The following is a 21,025-nucleotide window of genomic DNA, read 5'->3' as shown; positions in this document are numbered from 1 at the left end:
TCGATTAAATGCCTAGATTCTAAGATACGGCCATTTTTACCCTTTTTCTCGTAAAGGCCACATCGTATTGCAAAAAAATTAGCACCATTCGATTCAGCGACGTCGAATTACCTTTGTATCAAACTGTCGAGAACTTCTACCTGAAAGTTTTTCCTTCACCTCTTATTGACTGGGCTAATAACGCATCGAGAGAACACATTTATCGTTTACTTTCAAATAGTAAACACAACGGGATTTCATTGCTAGATCCAAACATTTATTATTTAGATATGGATTCATTTTAAACGATATCTTAATGTATAACAAAGTTATAGTTACAAATAAAATCTTGAATATGTTTTGTTTCGTAATAAAGCGAAACTTCAAATATCTTGTGTTATTTTTATAATGTGTAAACGAGACAAATGTAGAAAATGTTGAGAAACAAAATGAAATAATGAATTAGATTAAAAAAAAAACAAAAAAAAATCTCTTATCAACGCGCGCGCGCAGTCGGTAGGACTCGAACCTACGCTCCCAGAGGGAATCTGATTTCTAGTCAGACGCCTTAACCACTCGGCCACGACTGCTTTTAGACGAAGTTACGATTTGTCAAGTTTACAATAACTAAGTATAATACAAAATTCGAATATTTTATATTCAGTTCTCTCTTGGAAACGAAAAATTAGAAAAACAAGGCACCTGTTGCTACAGAAAAAAGAGAATAAATTGAAATATACTAATTTTCAATTGTCAAGACGGAAAAGTACCTATATCATTATAAGAATTCATTTGGAAATCCTAGTAAATGTCGAGTGTTTTTTTATAGATCATCAAATCTTCACAATCATCCAAGCTTGTAAAATTCGTGCTATAAATTGACGCAAGTCAATTATATCTTCTTTACATCGCAAAATGATTGTAAAAACATACCGAACATAAAAGAGATTAAAACTCATTGACGAGCTCTCATTTAAATCTCATAATCAGTAAAAGAGATTTCTTTTTTATAGTATTTATACAAGCGAGATGAAGTTTCTTATCTCTTGTCGAGAACGATATAAAAAAAGAGAGAGAAAACAAGAAGGAAAATGAAGAAATATTTATTAAGACAACTTAATAGAAAAGTTCATTTTGTGAAGTATAACTTATGCTCTAGATGATTCATTTCAATTATTAATTATCGGATATGGATATGGAATAAACGAAAGAGAAAATATTTATATGTCGCGTCGAGTGATTATTTTTGAAAAAAAATAATTAAATAAATAATAATTAAATAAATAATAATTAAATAAATTGTAATTAAAAATCTTTCATGATTGTATATCATATTTTCTAGCAGACATCAGTGAAATGCTAGAATAAGAGGAAGTTTGTATTTTATCAAAAGTATTTACTATCTATACATCTGCACACTCAAGATGCATGCATACATACATACATACATATACACTATATAGGATAATTGAAGTAACTTACTTGACGTTAACAATGACGTTCTTTCATCAACGTTCTCTCGAAGAAACGACATAGCGTGAAACTGTCGGCACTACTGGATTCCGAGCGAACGTATCAACCAAATTTTTATAACATTCATACAAAAAGAGTTTATTCCGTCGATAAGACAGAGTATGAAATAGTTTTATCAATGCCATTGTCTGCTCAATTACTGTATGCATAGGAAGAGATATACATATAACATTACATTACGTGCATTAGATTAGATGTATTAATCAATTCATTGCTCATTTTTTGAATTTCATATTAAATTATTGCCATCATTAAATACGTATATTAAAATTGAAGTGACTGATCATATAACGTTATACAAAGAAATTAAAGTCCGTTTAACTAGTAATATTTAATTATTCCCACGTTATGTTCCTTTTATTTATACCTCCTTGCATGTTTCAACCTTCCTTGTATTTTCCCATATTAAGGATGAGAAAACTAAGGTCGTCGACTAACGTCATTTCTTTTCTTTCGCGTCTTTGTAAATAAAGAATATTACTTTCGTGTGAAACTACCATGAGAAGAAAAAATTACAACCGGAAAAGCAGAAAGCACATTCCAAAGTTGCATAATCAGCTACGTAACGTATATTCATGTGGATCTTCGTTAGGAATATCCGTTTCATTGAGACATTACAAATAGATATTTGCTTTATTTTGTCTTATAAATAAATGAATTAGCATAAAGTTAAACAAATCTATCGGATAAAATTGAGCATATAAAATATTGAAAAAAATGTTACTAAAACATTATGCAACCCTGACGCACTCTGACGTAAACCCCCCCCCCTCCCACTCTCGATCTATCCCGATTTTGTTCATCGGAAACCTATGTCGATAAATACTGTATAAAAAGATTCCTACCTTATTCGCCAGCGTGTAAATCTAAATAAAAGGTAAAATAGATGCCTCTCTCTTTACCTTTATTTACGCATTACCATACGTTGATAAAATAACAGTGCAAGATTCTCTTTCTCTCGTAAAAATATTTATGATGACACACACACACACACACCACACTCTTGGAGAGACAAATCTTTCCGAAATTTTGTAATCAGGAAAAATGATTTTAAAGAGACACACAATTGCCCCCCGACACTATAAGTTAAACAAAGGACACATTTTGATAATGATCATTATAAATTGACAATATTGTATAATAGCTTAAGCGAAATGTTAGAATAAGAAAACAAAAAGCGTATCGACGAGGATGGGATTCGAACCCACGCGTGCAGAGCACATTGGATTAGCAGTCCAACGCCTTAACCACTCGGCCACCTCGTCACTACGTCCGAAAGACTTGTCTTCGAGTCATTTCCTCAATTATTTTTTTACAATTTTTCATGACAAATTGTTTCTTCTCTTTTTCTTTGTTTCCCAAACTATCACTTTGATAATTAACTTTGAGTTTCAATCTAAAAATCAGAAAATATGTTTTGAAAGTCAATTTCAACAGAAACTTAATTAATTCTAACGACATCTCAATTGTTATTATGTGCCGTATAATTCAAAATAGAATCGTTTTTTTCTTCTATTATCCTAATTGCGAGAGAAAGTGAGAACAGTCGAGAGGAATTGTAGTATAATATCTTAGAAAGAATTATAAACGGATAATTTGACAGTACTTCCCAATGAATGGCAGACATCGTTTAATTTTTCCTGTTATTACATATACTTTTGTAAGGTAAAATTCCAATTAGTTATAAACTTGGCTTTTCTCTTTTCCGTATAAATAGATATTTTTCGTTGAAACATATAAAATGTCATATTTGACTTTATCCTTAATCGTGGTTTTTGCAATAATATTACGCGTTTATAATAAATGAACTTTTCTTGATTGTAAACCAAAAAGGAAAAAAAAAGAAATACAAATGAAAGAAAAAGAAGCTCCTATTGTCATAAATAGTCTTACGTAGTAGCATGAAAATCATTAATTTCACGGTAATTCGATCAGCATCGATCAGCATCGAAATTCAAGGAAATCGTTAAATAGTGTTTGCGTAAACGTCAAATCAGCAATATTTTTCCAACAAAGATTTGCTTAGGTTGCGGCGATCGTGTATCATCGGCAAATAGAAAAATTGTAAAGATCGCAATTTGCGCGAATTCCATTCGTAATGTGCCACTCGTAAGCGATCGGTCGTATGATGTAACGGAACCGGAAGTTAACGTAAGATAACAATTGAAGTGACGCCAGGAAAAAAGAAGAGAGAAAAAAAGATCCTTTTGCATCTGTCTCTGTTTCCACTGTCGAACGAACGCATGAATAGAACGAAGAATCGTTCAAGAGCTTGTTCTTTTAGTTATTTCGTAATATCAAATTGATAAACATTACTCATCATTTCAACAATCATCAAGGATGTTCCAATTGTTCGCCAATATAAATTGCTTTTTTGGTTAAAAGATTACTTTGGTATGGTCGCATAATGCTCTGTTATGACTTCTACCCTATGCGTTTTAAACGGCGGGAACCGAGCAGAGCCGATTGTTTTTTTCTTTTATCGAAGGGCCAACTGGTTTTGGTTTTAAAATGAGCACTATACATTCTATTCCGTATGCTTGACTAAGAACTGCGCACCTTTCGTTCCTTCCCAATATGATCTAATCCATTTGAAACTGGCTTATTTTTTCTTCGGTTAAAGTTACACAAGTATAATCCTCCTATAGGACTATGCAACTTTATTTGCTAACGTGATCAATGAAATAATATATAATGAATACAAAAATAATATTTGTCTGGGGATAATTCAAAACGATGTCAATTTTAATTCATTTTGTATATACATTTTTTTACATTAAAACTGCATGCATGCCATTTCATCGTTTCAACGTTTCACACGTGCCAATTGTTTGTTCTTTTTTTTTTTCTTTTATTATTATTTTCTTTTCATATCTACAATAATTGTTCGATCGATTTAACAGGAACGAATAAAAAAAAAAACCTGCGATCTCCTTTGAAACGTAGTCGATACGTGCATCGATAACACGAAAAGAAAAGCCGTCGAAACTGTCGCTGCCAATAGCAAACGCTCTCTAATTTAACACACGTGTGATTGAATAGTTGAGATACCAGAAGTTAAGGATAACTGTAGAAGTGCAGAAAAAAAGGGAATATATGTACAGTTAGATACATTAATGATACCCGCCGGCCGATGAGAATAAATTGCATACTTTTTTCCATATCTCATTTTACTTGAATACGATCTGAAAAGAAATATTCTTTAATTGTAAGTACACACACAGAATGTACGTGTATGCGTAACATGTGTATCGTTATCTTATCACTATATGACGTTCTCATAAATATTAAAAGGACGACAAAATCTGTTTGTCATATTCATTATGTCTTATGTTTGAGCTTACACTGCGTATATTGGTTAATGTTAATTATTTCTTTTAATTAACCGTCCTCAATATGCGTCAATATTTCTCTTACTCTTTTTTGTATAATTATAGTAAGCCAATTTTAATATGTTCAAGTTTTGTACTCTCATACAATCATTTTTCCTATAATTATTACTAATTTATCCTCAATTTATATATAAAAACGTTGCATTATGATATTTCCTTTAGTTATTTCTAATTTATCCTCCTACTTATTACAATATAATATATCTTTATATAAATGAAGATCGAACTTACACAATGACTAAAACAAAGAAATAATTGAACAACTAAAGAGTTGGATAAATAAAAAAGTATGCATTCTTATTATTAATGAATATTATTAATATATATATATATACTTTACTGTAGACATAGGTATAGGATGAAAGAAGAAAACGAAGGGAGAGTTGTTAGTAGGGAGGGGGACACGAAACATTATACGGACCAACCAAATGGCTATTGCTTCCAGGTGATCGCGTGCAGGTGAGCCGGCAACTTTGACTCCCACACGAAAGGAAGAGAGCCCCATTCGCGCGTGCTTTACGGAGTAACTAACTTGCTTCTTACGAGAAGTGAGCGGAATTTTCACGTTCGCGATCACTCTACCAGTCAACTGAGTTTACTGTTCAGTTCCTATTTCTTTCTCTATCTAACGATAAATAAGTATTTCCTCTTCATCACGAATGAGAAACAAAAAAATCAAAACAAACGAGTAAATTGACTTTACCTATTATCATCAAATTTCGTTCCATCTTTTGTGTGTGTGTAAGGGGTGGGGTGGGAAGGGAAGGGAAGGGGAGGGGAGGGGGGACTTTGGTTGTGTGTATATATATATATTTTTTTTAATCATTTTGTCATTTACAACGTCCAACGAAGAAAAAAAAATCTCGAACGTTCGAAAACCGTATGTCGATATATCAAAGTGTCGAATGAAAATGATGTCAACGTGAGCGAACGAGAGAGTTATAACGGTAAGCTTTCAAGAAATGATGTGTACATTAGCATTACTTACGAATCTTTTTTATTTCCTTTTTTCTTCCTTCTTCTTATTTGGTGCATTTACGTGCTAAAATACGATCTGTTTGGAAATAAGAATAATAAATAAGCTCATTGGCAAATACTCTCGGGAATTCTGTAGCGATTATGTTAAACTTAATAAAGAAAAAATCCGTATGCGTGTGTAAATGTAGGAACGCGTGCATGCGAGTACAATGAACGATAGCATGCCTAACACGTGACATCTATTAGTTTTAAATGAAATTGATTAGAACGTCGACTTGAACAATTTACCACCACGTGTAATGTTTAATACATTTTAGTAAGAAACAAAAAAAAAAAGATAAAAAAAAACAGATGAAATTCGTCTGTAATAATCCAGTAAACGTGCGTTATCGCGTCCTTCGTTCTTGCATTGTTAGTATAATTTTGTATTATCGCTACAGTGGGGGGGGGGGGGGGGACTTGTATATTTTTGTGTTATAATGAAGTATTACTCGGTGCATAACCCTTAAGAAGTAAAAAGTAAAAAGAGCGATTAAATGCGAGTTTTGACAGCCTTTAAAAGAAAATTTGATGTAGGTTGAAATATTATTTGCTAATAGATTCGTTGAAATAAAACAAAAAGAATGCACGAGTTAAAAAGAGTAGACCGTTTTAGACATTTAACTCGTACAGGGAAAGCATTATCCGGCTTTATGTAGAATTATAGGCCTTCTAATAAACTTTCTTCTTATGCACTTACATATACGTGCCACGACTGAAGGAATAGCACACGAATGCGATCGTTTCATTTGACGAACGCATCCAATAATGCTTTTTTTCTTTCATTGGAAATATCCCACATTAATTTAAAGAGAAAAATAGATAAAAAAGAAATTCAATTTAATGATGTTTCATTTTTCTTCTTCTCATTGTCATTATCACATTTTACTTGTTAAGTGTGTAAATTAATTTTGAAAAAATATATTTTAAATCCAGTCAGTGTAAAAATTTTACTTTTTATTCTCCATTTGTGTTATTAAAATGAATATTCCTCATATATATATTAGGGTGAACTAGATTGATTTTAAGGATCGAGTAAAAAAGTTAAATCATATAAAAGTCAACGCGACCTGGACACGTTCGATTACGTACTAATGTTCCTTTTCGATTATAAAAGTCTGCCCCAATTAATAATAACAAATTCTTTTTCTAAGCAATTTTCTTTAAAAAATCATTTCTTTTCGTGTGAGCAATATGATAATATATTGTCATATAATATACGAAACCTTGACCGATACAATAAATTTCATTGATTTATTACATAGGCACCGCCGAAAGGTGTCATTGAGAAAGACCAAATTTTCAATCTAGATACATTATATGTAAGTGTTATTTTACTACCATAACCCCATAACCATTGTTTTATTTATTATCGCAAAAGAATGAAAAAAGGAACTTTACGAGTGTATATCATCTAATTGATTATCACTTTTTCCAAGGACTCTCCTCGGGTAAAGCCTTGTGAATGGATTCTGCGAAACGAAAGGATAGAATTCTTGTGTGATTATATTTTTCCTTCTTTTATTATTTTCATTTAGAATTAAGATAATCAATTTGTTATAAAAATCGACTATCATCACCTCCAATATCACTATTATTTTGGATTTTGTTGAAAAAAGAAAAAAAAAAGAAAAAGAAACTCTCAAGTTAAAACTCGCACAGTGGAAACAATTTTTTGTGCAAAATTATGATTTTATGAAATTTCAAGATTATCAGTAAATGGATTCCGCCGCAATGGGATAATGCACGTGCTTGTGCATTTGCGAAAAAAAAAGTAACCAATCATCTTTTCTAACTTTAACCAAAACAAGTGTTGTTTATATACAACTTTGGTATACATTTGTTAATATAAAATATAAGAAAATAAGAAGAATATTTGAGGGAATAATAGTTGTTGGATCACTCGGTATATGCATAAGACAAAGACGATCGTATTGGTTACTATAGTTATACGAGATAATTTTATTCTCGTTATTTCAAAATATACGCTTTCTCTTTCGTATTATGATCAAATAGTTGGTCTTTTTTATATCCCATTCTTCTTTTATTCTTCTTCTTCTTTTATTTTTCTGTATTTTTTTAAATAACATCATTATATACCTTCGTTTTTTACAATAACCGGATATAATTTTATATAATCATTGTGATCTATTATTTCATTTGGAAATAACATTACAGATATGATGTAGGTATGGATTCTTTCGAAGATCGATCCAACTTGAACGCGCGTCATTTTTCGTTCGCGATCGTAATATTCGTAGTCGAAATGGTGGGGCCTCTTGTAGGATAAAAAAGTCTCGATGCATTGCATAATAACGTTAGCAGTAGTATCGTATACGAATAAATCATTCCCCCAAAAAGGGAAGAAATTTAAATGCATGAAGAAAATTCAAAATATGTCAAATAATGTTAAATAAAAAATAACAATTAAAAGAAAGTTCATTATTATTTATACGTATATGAAAATTAGGATTAATCTTTCACAAAGATCTTTGACGTCAAACGCAGAATACAAAAGAAAACAGTCTTGTTGTTCCCTCACTTTTAGTATATAATATTATAACAGGATCGTAAGAGAAAAAATGTGAAAGGAAATCGAAAGGTAGAATGTCGTGGCGCACTGTCAATCCATTGGAAAACGTTTTACAGATAAAGTGTGCATATATATGTTTATATATACACGTATACAGGCGCAAATCACACATAAGATATATTATAATATAAAGGATACTTATAATTTTGCATCGAACGATCGATTCATCATCATCATCATCATCCTAATCGCTCGCGATCACGTTGCTAACGGTATATATCGAATTATAGAAGCACGAGCAATCGTCTGTGTTACTAAAGTGTCCGAGAACTTCATTCTTCGCGTTCTTCGAACGTTCAAGTTCGCCAAGTCTTTTATATATATATCTCTGAAGAAAAAAGAATCAAAGAAAATAATAAAATTTAAATACTTATCAAATTACACACATTTACATATTACACACTTTTTTCTATGTTTTGTTTTCAAGAAAAAACAAATTTGTCTTCTTCTTCTTCTTATTTCCTTTTTAAATAGAATTCTCTTGAACAATAGACAATTTTCATAAATTAGAATTAACCAAATGAGCACGCTTTCTTTTTTAACGTGATTATGACAGCAAAGTAATATAGTTGAAGTTGAAGAAAAATAAAATAAGGAAGAAAAAAGATTTCAAGTGCAATCAGCGAAGAAAATAAAAATAAAAGAAAAAAATGACGTGATTCGTTATCTTTGCCTATTTGCCGATTAATTAGAGAGACCGTCAAATTCGACTTTTAAACGTGGCAAAAATATGAAAAGAAAAAAGGTGGAAATGAAGGAGCGAGCCATACGTTTGGACGTTTATGAAGATATTTTGTTCATCCAGCATCACAACACCACCACCACCACCACCAGCATTGGTGTGTACCGATGTACCGATGACTGGAGTGTAACGCAATTAATCGTGCTCTTATGTAATTACCGACAGTTATAAGTACATATGGCACAAGAATGAGTCTAGATAATTACTTTATAGTATTCACTTTGCGATGGAATGTAGGTGAAGTTCATGCGTACAATGCATCGACAATTATCCGGTTACGTGTATTGATTTGTAAACAAGAGAGTTAAAAAATAACTGTCTGCCACGCGCCAAAAATCTTCTATTATATTTTCTACCTGTATTATTATTTTATTATTTGTCCATTATATCATTTTTGCGGAACGTTAAAAATACATTACACAGCAACCATAATGAAGAAAAAAGTTTGTTTTTTTCAAAGAAACGTACAAAGAAAATAATAAAATGATTAATCATAATGTTAAAGCTGAGATCAAATTAATAATCACTTTTCAGTATCGCGTAACTTATGATCGAGTCGAAGAATGGATTCTACCTGATTAAGGTTCGATCGATCGTTCGTGACCTTGGTATCAAAAAGAAGAAAGGACAAGGAAACTACAACGATATTATTGAGAAGAAATTTCTAAGGAATCCTATCCTTCTTCTCCTTCCAAAATATACAAAATTGATGAGAGAACAAAATGGCTAAATACACAGTCAAAGAAGAGTACGATCTTGAAAATTACAAACAAGTTAGACTGACCGGTTTTAACAACAACGATCCTGATCTAAGTAATAACCTTGAAACTAGACTGGCCATCGTTCATCTTTCTAGCAAAGACGATAAAGAGAGCAAGGATGACGGTGAGTATTCTTCTTCTTCTATGGGGACATATCTAAAGGACATATTTAACATGAGTATAATAAGACTGGCATATAGCCCGAAAGATACTAGATGTATGGTCAGATGATCTTTACGTAATTTCATTAACGCATTTGATTAACGAGCGATGTTTTCCAATTTCAATATGATTAAATAATTGTGGAACAAATTTTTGGATTTTCCATCATGTATTTGTAGAAAAACATTTTTTTGTGTTTTTCTAAAACATCGACGCGAGGACAAACTGTGCGCGAGGATGTAAATACATGATGCATGATAAGGGAATCACATGACAGTCACGCATGCTCGTGATCGGTGATGTCACTCGCCAAAATCATTTTATTGAAATGTAATCTACGCGTATATAAATCGTAGAATAAAGAAGAAAAAAAAGAAACAGTAATATATTAAATGAATGTGCGTGGCCTACACACGCACATAGATAGAAGTAAAACTCAATTGAAATCCAGCAACAACGGTCCACTTACCGAAAATTACGTACATACTTAGAACGAAAATAATATGCGTAGTAAATAGAATTTATTCTTATAAATACTTTGTCCCTCTCTTTTCATGTGTCGCCTAAGAAGAATTTTTTACTTGAAAAATAAAAAGTACTTATAAAAGCTATTTTGTACATTTATAATTTCAGTAAACCGTACCAATAATTTTCTACTTTCGTCGATGAGGAATTGGTTGTGTCGAAGAATAAAAAAGACGTGTAAAAAAAAGTTGCTTTACAAAAGGATACCTATTCTAGCATGGTTACCAAAATATCGTAAAGAATTTATAGCGAGTGACTTGGTAGCTGGAGTCACTGTTGGTTTAACGGTCATACCACAAGCCATAGCTTACGCCAATGTTGCTGGTCTACCTCTACAAGTGAGTGCATTGATTGACCATTCAAACGATCCCTTTAACGGTTCTATTGACTATTTTTTTTTTATTTTATTTTAATAATAGCCACAAATATAAAGAAATGCGAATGGATGATATTTCAAGGGATAATAATACAAGAACATTTCAATATTTTTCAACATATTTTAAGAAAATGAGATTAGTATATGTGTATATGTATAGATTATTATTATTATTATTAACTACCATAACCAATTACCGTTGCCACACAAATGAGAAATATTTTCATATGTTTCAGTATGGTCTCTATTCATCTTTTATGGCATGCTTCGTATATACTATCTTAGGTTCCTGCAAGGACGTTCCAGTAGGACCAACAGCGATAGCTGCAATTTTAACAAGAGAAACCCTTCAAAAATCTCACTTAGGACCAGACTTTTCTGTTTTATTGACCTTCGTTTCTGGCTGTATATCCTTGCTAATGGGCATATTGCAATTAGGTGATATCACGGAGACAATTAAAAAGATTTCAAGAAAATGTTATAGTATCCGTGATAAACATCACATTAATTAATAGCAATTAATAGTTTGCAGAGTATGAGCACTAACTCCATATCCTTCCTTGCTAGTTGTTACTTAAGTCCATATAGATCTTTTCATTTAATCACTTTGATTGGGTAGATAATAGAAAACAATTTTACGTTTAGTTTATATATAAAATGAGACTTAAATAATATATATTTCTTGTTTCTATTTAACAGGTTTCTTACTCGATTTTATTTCGGGACCAGTCTCAGTTGGTTTCACCTCAGCCGCATCGATCATCATCGCTACCAGTCAAATGAAAGATATCTTAGGAATTAATATATCTGGTGGAAAGTTCTTAGAAGTCTGGCAAATGATCTTTGAAAAGATCAGCGATATCAAACCGTGGGACACTACATTAGGAGTTGTATGCATAATCGTTTTGTTACTTCTCAGGGTTAGTATGATAAATTTGTATCATTAAATCGATCTAATCCTTAGTTGCCTTGCATGCAACATGATAATATTTCCATCTGCAGAAAGCTAAAGATTTGCCGATAATGACACGAAATGTTAAGATGCCAACAAAAATTCAACTAACGCTGAGAAAACTTATTTGGTTGATCTCGACTGCCAGAAATATCTTAATCGTTGTCGTTTGTGCTGTTATATGTTGGCTATTGGAAATTTATCTTGGCTCATCACCAGTCATTTTAACGGGAGAAGTAAAAGCAGGTTTACCGGATTTTCATTTGCCACCTTTCCAATCGAGTATCGGTAATGAAACCTATCACTTCAGTGACATGGTGACTGAATTAGGTTCCGGATGTCTAGTCGTACCTTTATTAAGTCTTCTGGAAACTATCTCCATCGCCAAAGTATTCAGTAAGTACTTATTATTTTTAATATTATAAAGGGTGGTCCACAGAATGAGCTCACCCTCACAAATTTTGGGCATAAGTTCCAAGGACCTAAACAAGCAGAAACTTTCGGGAAAAGATTCGGGGTCGCGAACCTTTGCCTTTGGAATTACAACGCGACAGTGCTGCTAGTACCAAGTTTTCTTGTAATGATTGAAAAATTTATCATATCAAATCGACGTTAGACTGACATTGTAAAAATTTATAAAATAAACTTGCTAATTCATATAATATAAGAAAACATCGATGAACGTGTGTCTTGAAATAACATTAGTTAGAATCTATTCATTAAATAACTGTGTATAACGAAATTGGCTCTAAACCCAATGTGCTTATGTTTAATGGACTGTCCATTCTATTACGTTTTTTGCAAAGCCGAAGAAATAAATAAACGTGGTTTGTAACTCTTATGCAATTATACTTTATAAATCAAAAAGTGAGCGTTTCCATATTCTTGGTATATTTTCTGCTTATTCAGGTTCCAAGAACTTACTTCCAAACTTTGTACAGATCACTCAGATACGCTAATTGTATATAATTCTAGTTATAGTGTGTTAATTTATACAAAATACTAATTTGATATTACATAATGCTGACATTTTTCCTTAGATGATGGCAATCCTATAGACGCCACTCAAGAAATGTTAGCATTGGGTGTATGCAACGTAATTTCCTCTTTCGTATCATCGATGCCAGTCAGTGGTGGGCTCAGTCGAGGTGCTGTTAACCATTCCTCTGGTGTTAGAACAACTTTAGGTGGAATATACACAGGTCTTCTCGTCCTAGTATCATTACAATTTCTTACTCCATATCTTCGATATATTCCTAAAGCAGCACTCGCAGCAGTTATCATAGCAGCTGTGGTCTTTATGGTTGAGTTCCATGTAATCAAGCCAATATGGAGAACTAAAAGTATGTGCGTGCATTTTGTGAAATCTGAATCTTAATATACAAATATTACCCGCGATCACATCTACTTTTAATCATCTATCCCAATATAGATTATTTCAAAAAGATTTGATTATCAATAAATTATATTTCTTTTAGAGATCGATCTGGTGCCTGCGATTGTAACATTTTTATGCTGTCTCTTTGTGAGATTAGAATTAGGTATAGTGATTGGCATAGGTGTTAATCTTTTATTCTTGCTTTATGCATCGGCCAGACCATCTTTGCGAGTCCAAAAAGCTACGGTGAATAGTTAACATTTTTCTTCATACTTTTTAAATAATATTTAGTATATAAAATTATATATTTTTGGTATATTTTTATAGAGCATAAGCGGCTGCGAATATCTTGTCATAACTCCAGATAGAAGTCTTGTCTTTCCAAGTGTCGAGTACGTTCGAGCTGTAATTAGTAAACAGGGAACAAAACAGGGTGTAACAGTACCCGTTGTTATTGATTCTACTCACATTCAAGCTGTTGATTTTACTGCTGCTAAGGTTAAGCCTCAAGAAGATGCAAATTAAATGTATCTTTTTTCTTTCTTATTTTCATCATTTTATTTTTAGGGGGTGAAGAACTTGATAGAAGATTTCTCAAAACGTGGTCAACCATTGATATTTCACAATTTAAAGCCTAGCATCATTGAAATATTTAGAGGAGTAAAACCTTCGAGTTTGAAGTGTAGCTCTAGCGAACTCGAATTAAATGATTGTCTTAAAGGTACATTTCTATCGATAATAATAACACTTTGCTAATTAGTTGCGAGTACCTATACTTATTTTTCCGCATTCATATAACTTATTTTATTATTAAAATATAAAATTGTATTAAAGTCGTTGTTATAATATTGCATTGATTATGTTGAATAATAGTGTTTAATTTATTTTTATATTGTTATGTTTTAATATTCTTTTAATGATTCTGATTATAAATATTTGATTTATAAACACGATCGATCGATGTGAAACGCATAAATTGCAACATATTATAGCCGATATATCAAAAACACACACAATATTTTAATTTATATTTATATTTAATATTTCATTTATCTTAATTTCAATTATTAATAATTTTTTTTTGCTTATATTACAGAATATTCGGATATTTTGATGACAACTATAAGCAGGTATTGAATAAATGTGAACATTGTTGATGATTCCTTAAACGCACAGACCGTCCTTCTTTTCGCTTTTGGCAGGTAACAGTATTATGTCAGCACTTTAGAATTAAAATGCCAACTGCGTTTATATTATATCTGATATTTATATTAACCTGATTCACATTATACTGTTGCTTACGTATGAAAAAATGATCCGCCGAAGTTGTTATGTAATTAATAATATTCTTTTATTTTTCGTTATATAATTTTTCATCATGGCTGTCTGATGTAGAATGATTGTCTATAGAAGGTTTGATTAACAAAAATCCCGTATAATAGTATTGTGTATGTGTGTTGTGTTTGTACGTATAATATAATGTATTATTTAATATAATTAATAATTATATAATGAACCTTTTCAGTATGGACAAGAACAGTTGAACGTTTTTTGACTGCTCTAATTGTAAGTAAAATTATACATATATTGCATAACTAAGGATCCTTATTTATTGATAAAAAATTGAACGAAATGTAATTGATAACCAAATTGTCAAAAAACGTCTAACTGGTTGTATATGTAAGCATAATGTGAGCTTTATGATGAACGATAACCTTACAGTAAAAAAAAAAAAAAGAAAAATTAAAACAGAACAAATTCTACATAGGTATATGTATATGTATATAGAAAACAAAAAAAAAAAGAAAAAACAAAAAATAATTATGCATTACCAAACATAAATTGGTAAAACATTTGTAGCAATATCTTTTATTATACACCGTATTACTAAATATTACAATATATATTTGACTCATTGGTATATATTAAAAATTCTTTGGTATATGTCTAATGCAAATATATCTTACAATCAGCTACACAATGCAATAAAAAATATAGTTAAGTGACAAAAAATACGGGTAACTATGATAACTCAGAATGAAATGATCTTAGGAGAAAAATATTCTTCCCGGTGTTCTTTGTGTGACATCTTGCACATTATGTACAAAATATTTTTTACATCACAATTAGATGAAAAGATATTTAGATACACAATGTACATCGCATATAATCTACATAAACACCATGTATAACGTAATATATGTGTATCTTACGATTCGAATTGTATAAATAAAGCCACATAAATTTCCTTTTTGAATTTTTCGAATTTTTTCTCCTTCTCTATCTCCAAAAAAGTATTAACACTACACAAAAAAAAAAAAAAAAAAAAAAAAAAAAAGAATGAATAAGACCTCTTTTCTAGAGAATTTACTCTAGTTTAATTTTGTATAGTATTAGTTTTTAACTAAACTCAATATTTTCCGAAATATTTAAAAAAAAAAAAAGGAAAAAAAAACCTTGCCTCTCCAGGGACACCGTCGAGGACTTTCAGTACGTTGTAATAGACACTCGAATGAACAACTGTGCCAAATTTTCAAACTTCGGGATATTTTCCTTCTATTCTATTTGTCAATTTTTTGGCTGATTAGACTGGGTTATTTGTTCCTTTTAATTTGATATTATTGCATTATTTTATGAAGATTCTTGTTTGTTTATAATTGCATGTCTTATTTTCCGAATTTCATTTTTCTATAAACAGACAATAAATTTCCATGATACATTTATTTTGTCTATTGTTCTCAAGAAAGATTAAAAAACAATAAGAAGAGTAACGCTGTTCTAAATTAAATAATACATTGATCACTCACATTTAATACTTTATATTCATTTCTCTTGCTCCATCAGCTGGTATTGCAATATAAAAGGATGGAGTTCCAGTATACCTAACAAATAAATATAATATTATATTTGACCATTATATTAATTAAAAAATCTAATATATAAAATAACTAACTTTGCTTTTATATTTTGAATGACATTATCAATTGCTTCTTTTTCTAATAAAGTAACAGTGCAACCGCCAAAACCTGCCCCAGTTAGACGACTTCCTAACACACCATTAACTTCTCTAGCTGCAGCTACCAAAATATCAAGTTCTTTGGAAGAAACTTCATAATCATTTCGTAAAGATTCATGGCTTTCATTCATTAAACGACCAAACTGCACGAAATCACCATTTTCAAGAGCAACTGTAGCATTAATTGTTCTTTGAATTTCACTGACTACATGATGAATTCTTTTCAACATCTCCTCAGAAGCATTCTGTGATTTTAATACTAGAATAGCAGTAATAAATGTTAGTTTAAATTTTCTATTGTTAATATTTATAAACGAACTATGTTAATAAAATCACCTTCAATACTATCTAGCGTCGCTTCTCTTAAGCTCTTTATGTTAAGCTTCTTTACAGCCTCATAACAACAATCTCTACGTTTGCAATAAGCACTACTACTTAGTTTGTGAGGTGCATTTGAGTTTGTAATTAAGAAAACATAATTATTTATATGTTTCATAAGTATATGCTTGGTTGAAAGATCTTTACAATCTAGAAGAAGTGCGCAACCTTCCTTTCCCATCACAGAAATGAATTGATCCATTATGCCACATGGTACCCCAGCAAAATCATGTTCTATTCGTTGGCATGCCAAGGCCTGTAAACTATGTACTTTTATTCGAATATAGAAGTTGTTTTATTTAATGTTATTATTTAATCTAACTCTTTTCTTATTAGCTATACATATTAATATGTCCAAATATGGAAATTACCTTGTCTTCAGGTTTCTCCAATTTATGACCGCTCATTATTTCAAGAAATGTATAAGTTGCTACTTCTAGAGCAGCAGAACTACTTAAACCTGCTCCAACTGGTACCGTTGAGACTATTACGGCATCAAAACCTGACAAATCATCTACAAATATATTTATAAAAAAAACATAAAACTTATATTTCACATCGTTATATGATATTTGATAAAAACCTGTCCTTACATGGAAAATATGCAATACATCCTTTTATATAATTGGCCCACTTGGGTTCTCCTGTTTTTATATTTTCTTTAACACTAACATCAAATTCAACTTGACGTAATGAACCAATATTTTCATTAAGAGAAATAATCTTACATTCTTTCCTATTATTTGGTCTTCCAGCTATTATTGTGACCATAGGTAACGCCTAACGAGTAATATTAATGAAAAATTAAAACATCAAAGAACTAATTGTAATTGATACAATTCAGTATCAATATTTGTTTTATAATGCATTAATAATGTTATATAAAATAAATAATTAGCAAGTAAATTAAAAAAGAAAAAAACAAATAAGAATCGTTATTATTCTAACTGGTTTGTGAAATAAAATACATATCGTAGTAGAGTTGTAATGATAAGAAAAAATTTATTATTATTATTCCTCTAATTAATTCTGTACTTTAATTGGCCAAAAATAAGTAAAATAATAATTATTTTCGAAAATAGTAATTTATCGCTAATGCGGGCTGCTCTCTTTTAATGAACGCGAAAATAAATCTCATATTAAAATATCTAACGTGATAAATCGGTAGGTCACGATCCCCGCACTTTTAAAATATTTGCTCTAATCTACATATGTAAAACAAAAATAACTTTATTTCTTATATTTTTCAATACGTTGCTTTGAGAATTACAAAATTTCAATTTATTTTCGAAACGACTGAGAAGTTTATAAGTAGAATAAATTTAGGTGGTAATTTTCGAATTGAAGCTTTTTTCGCGTTAAAACATTTTAATGCGATAAGCTGTTCAAACAACTATTCACGCGAGCAATGTTTAACATTTCTATTGCTGACACGAAAGAATAGATGTTTTACTCAACACGATTACAATTATGTAACTTGTGTAACAAATATAATTCAAAGTTCAATGCCTATTTTTGTGTTTTATGATTATATTACGACTTAATAAGAAAGTATTTTTCAATAAATAAATGTTATTTATAAATGTCTATAAATTACCATTGGCAATACAAATCCTTCATTGTAATCCGTATGTTCGCCAATTAAATTCACACGACCAGGCGCACAAGCACAAATTGTCGCCTCAGCACCAAATTCTTGAGCAAAAGCTTTCAAAGCATTCGCTTTAACATCTTTTGCATCGGGAACTATGGTTGCCATTTTTCCTCTTTCTTTTTCTTTTACAAATCACTCGACTTTTGTATATTCCCAATCTTATCTTTACTCGTTACTATACTAATGTCTCTTCCTTGCTTGATAGATATTCGAATTTAAAACGTTCGTGTTTCGCGGTTGATTTTACTGAGGACCAACAACGGACTCCTTTCACAAATTCACCTTGAAATGATATCGGGTTAAATAGCGATTCTCTAATGAACGATTACAATCGATATAATGTTGATCCACGTATTAATCGATAGAGTCGATGTATGCTTGATATCACTTGATTTTCAGCGGTTTATTCAAAATTCTTTTTCTATTTCCATTGAATTCTTTAACGCTATATAACTTCGATTCATAATTGATCCATATATTTTAATATACGCACACATTATTAATAATATGCACATTAACTATATAGAAATATCTCAATAATTTCATTTTTATAGTATGACAAAATCCGCTACTTATATTTAATAGAATAACACATAATATATAAATGCAGAATGCAATAAATTTCCTGTATTTATCCTTCGTGGAACAAACCTACCAACATAAGGATGTATTGATATAATAAAATGATATCAACATAAATTTGAGTAATTGCATAAACAACTTCATCTGGATTTATTTCTATTCTTCTTCCGCCCATGATTGTTTGTACGTCAAAAAATAAATACTGAAAGAATAGAAATCATTTCGTTGAATATATTTTTATGATTAATAATCAAATATATTGTATAGAATTAATATTAACCATTGATACAAGGAGTGTTCCTATGATGCCTATTAGTACATGCAATGTTTTTATGTATGTAAATATCATTACCATCACCATTACAAAAAGAGCAACAATTCCAACTAATCCAATTATTGTTATCAATCCTGTTCGCATGGTTAGATCAAACTGCGAATGAACAATGAATTATTAAAAAATACTCATTTTTAGTAAATTTATTATAAAACATTTTGCTTGATAATTAAACACAAATTACACATACCTTAGTGAATGTGGCTATAAAACTAATTGTGATTGTTACAAATGAGGTCATGCCTAACGTTATAAGAACCACTTCAATAGCATAAAATACAGAAACAAAGGCAGCAAGATACGACATAGCCAATGTCTGTAAAAAAATATGAATGTATGTGAAATTGTGTACATTAATAAATAAATGTAGATATTATACTATTTACAGTAATTTTACCAGTAAACAAAGACAGATGTAATTATTTGGTGTTTGTCGTCTTGCACACTCAGAACATGCTATAGCGCAGTACGTGACCGTAAAGAGTATTCTAACAAAATGTAAGAACTTAATATTTTCATTAAAATAATTTATTTGTCTAAAATGAAAAAAATTTACGTACAGAGCTATTACCCAAATATACCAATTAATTAACAGAAACTCTCGTGCAGCAGGTCTAAAAGTAAAAAAAATTAAAGTTATAAGTATAAGCAAGTAATAAGCAAAATATTAAAATAATACACAACTTACACAAACATAAAAAATGCTACGACAGCTGTTGTATATATAAGTTGCAAGGCCAATATGCAAAAAATTTTTCTAATAAAATTCCTTCTCACTAACAAATCTTTAAAATCTCCCATATAATCTTCATCTTCCATTTCTCTTCTTCTTTGTTCGTGGAGCCAAGTTCTATATAATTCTTGATTTTGTCTTTCCCTTTGGGCTACCATATCATCTGTTACAGTAATAGTATATGGACCCTGTCAAAGAAATCAAATTTGTTTATTAAATTATATTATACGCGGATGTGGATTTTAATTAATATTTTAATATTTTAATAAAATAACTGCTAGCTTACACTTTGTACTTTTTGCCCTTTAAATAAAGATGGTAACTGTGGGGGCCCATGTATAATATTTTCAATTTCTTGTTCATTAGGATTAGTTGATTGCATTAATCTAATGTACAGAATTGAAGATGTTTATTATAAAAATGTTTTATATTCGCCTTTATTATTCAAGTAAAAAACTTTGATCAATTAATTTTCTGCCAATGTCACAATATTATTATAATAATTATCAATATTTCGTAAAGTATTTTTAAATTTCATATAAAAATTGAGTTTAAAAAAATATAAGAGAATAAATTCAAAATAAATAAATAGATACATAATTAATTGAAAAGTAAACAAATGACAAAATATATTGAATGAAGTTGCACTATTGCAACTTTCTTGACTATTGCTGTATTTTCAATATCAGGATACTTTCATATTACAATAATATATATATATACATATCTAAAAATAATATATAATTTTATTCGAAGGCAATAAAAGAGAATTTGTAAGATTGAGTGAAATTTGTTGACTCGCAATATTTATTTATTAATAATATAATTCTATAGTTATATTAATTTTCATTATTTAAAGAGAATACTTCGACAGGAATATCTAGCAACAATCTTCGATACCTATATTTAAATCTTTGC

General features: G+C 30.4%; 4 protein-coding genes and 2 non-coding genes across 8 annotated transcripts in view; 1 reads left to right on the top strand and 5 right to left on the bottom strand.

Moving 5' to 3' along the window:
* The window catches only part of LOC106790985 (sodium-independent sulfate anion transporter-like), a 15,623-nt gene extending 14,061 nt beyond the window's left edge, over nt 1-1,562 (bottom strand). For both annotated transcript variants that reach the window (XM_014756285.1, XM_014756284.1), the window contains exon 1: nt 1,462-1,562. In XM_014756285.1, the coding sequence (XP_014611771.1) occupies nt 1,462-1,513 (52 nt within the window). In that variant the 5' untranslated portion in view covers nt 1,514-1,562. The remainder of the gene's footprint in view (nt 1-1,461) is intronic.
* Nucleotides 488-569, bottom strand: Trnas-aga. Its single transcript has one exon. It is a non-coding gene; the product is annotated as a tRNA-Ser (tRNA).
* A 1,133-nt stretch (nt 1,563-2,695) lies between the features above and the next one.
* Trnas-gcu lies at nt 2,696-2,777 on the bottom strand. The gene has a single exon. It is a non-coding gene; the product is annotated as a tRNA-Ser (tRNA).
* A 2,999-nt stretch (nt 2,778-5,776) lies between these two features.
* LOC106790988 (sodium-independent sulfate anion transporter-like) lies at nt 5,777-14,737 on the top strand. The gene is made up of 11 exons (XM_014756290.1): nt 5,777-5,851; nt 9,791-10,141; nt 10,813-11,042; nt 11,317-11,518; nt 11,780-12,000; nt 12,083-12,428; nt 13,073-13,375; nt 13,511-13,656; nt 13,738-13,908; nt 13,978-14,131; nt 14,507-14,737. The coding sequence occupies exons 2-11, from the start codon at nt 9,979-9,981 to the stop codon at nt 14,545-14,547; spliced, it is 1,977 nt and encodes a 658-aa protein (XP_014611776.1). The 5' UTR covers nt 5,777-5,851; nt 9,791-9,978; the 3' UTR covers nt 14,548-14,737.
* Nucleotides 14,738-15,248: 511 nt separating this feature from the next.
* Nucleotides 15,249-18,789, bottom strand: LOC106790990 (galactokinase-like). The gene is made up of 7 exons (XM_014756291.1): nt 18,402-18,789; nt 17,398-17,584; nt 17,176-17,318; nt 16,763-17,060; nt 16,364-16,685; nt 16,218-16,292; nt 15,249-16,098 (listed from the first exon to the last, which is right to left on the bottom strand). Exons 1-6 carry the CDS (start codon nt 18,561-18,563, stop codon nt 16,220-16,222), a joined length of 1,185 nt encoding a protein of 394 aa, XP_014611777.1. The 5' UTR covers nt 18,564-18,789; the 3' UTR covers nt 15,249-16,098; nt 16,218-16,219.
* A 128-nt stretch (nt 18,790-18,917) lies between these two features.
* LOC106790991 (protein lifeguard 3-like) lies at nt 18,918-20,550 on the bottom strand. 2 transcript variants are annotated; one of them, XM_014756293.1, is made up of 7 exons: nt 20,394-20,550; nt 20,063-20,295; nt 19,935-19,988; nt 19,772-19,862; nt 19,565-19,690; nt 19,393-19,470; nt 18,918-19,242 (listed from the first exon to the last, which is right to left on the bottom strand). In XM_014756293.1, the coding sequence occupies exons 1-7, from the start codon at nt 20,487-20,489 to the stop codon at nt 19,090-19,092; spliced, it is 831 nt and encodes a 276-aa protein (XP_014611779.1). In that variant the 5' UTR covers nt 20,490-20,550; the 3' UTR covers nt 18,918-19,089. The 2 variants fall into 2 exon arrangements, with proteins under 2 accessions (XP_014611779.1, XP_014611778.1); XM_014756292.1 differs by having other exon boundaries at nt 19,003-19,242; nt 19,321-19,470.
* Nucleotides 20,551-21,025: the final 475 nt, after the last annotated feature.

This window comes from Polistes canadensis, unplaced genomic scaffold (genome assembly GCF_001313835.1).
Source record: "Polistes canadensis isolate GaletaPanama2010 unplaced genomic scaffold, ASM131383v1 scaffold_275, whole genome shotgun sequence".
Lineage (NCBI taxonomy): Eukaryota > Metazoa > Arthropoda > Insecta > Hymenoptera > Vespidae > Polistes > Polistes canadensis.
This window is presented reverse-complemented; position numbering and strand designations above follow the sequence as displayed.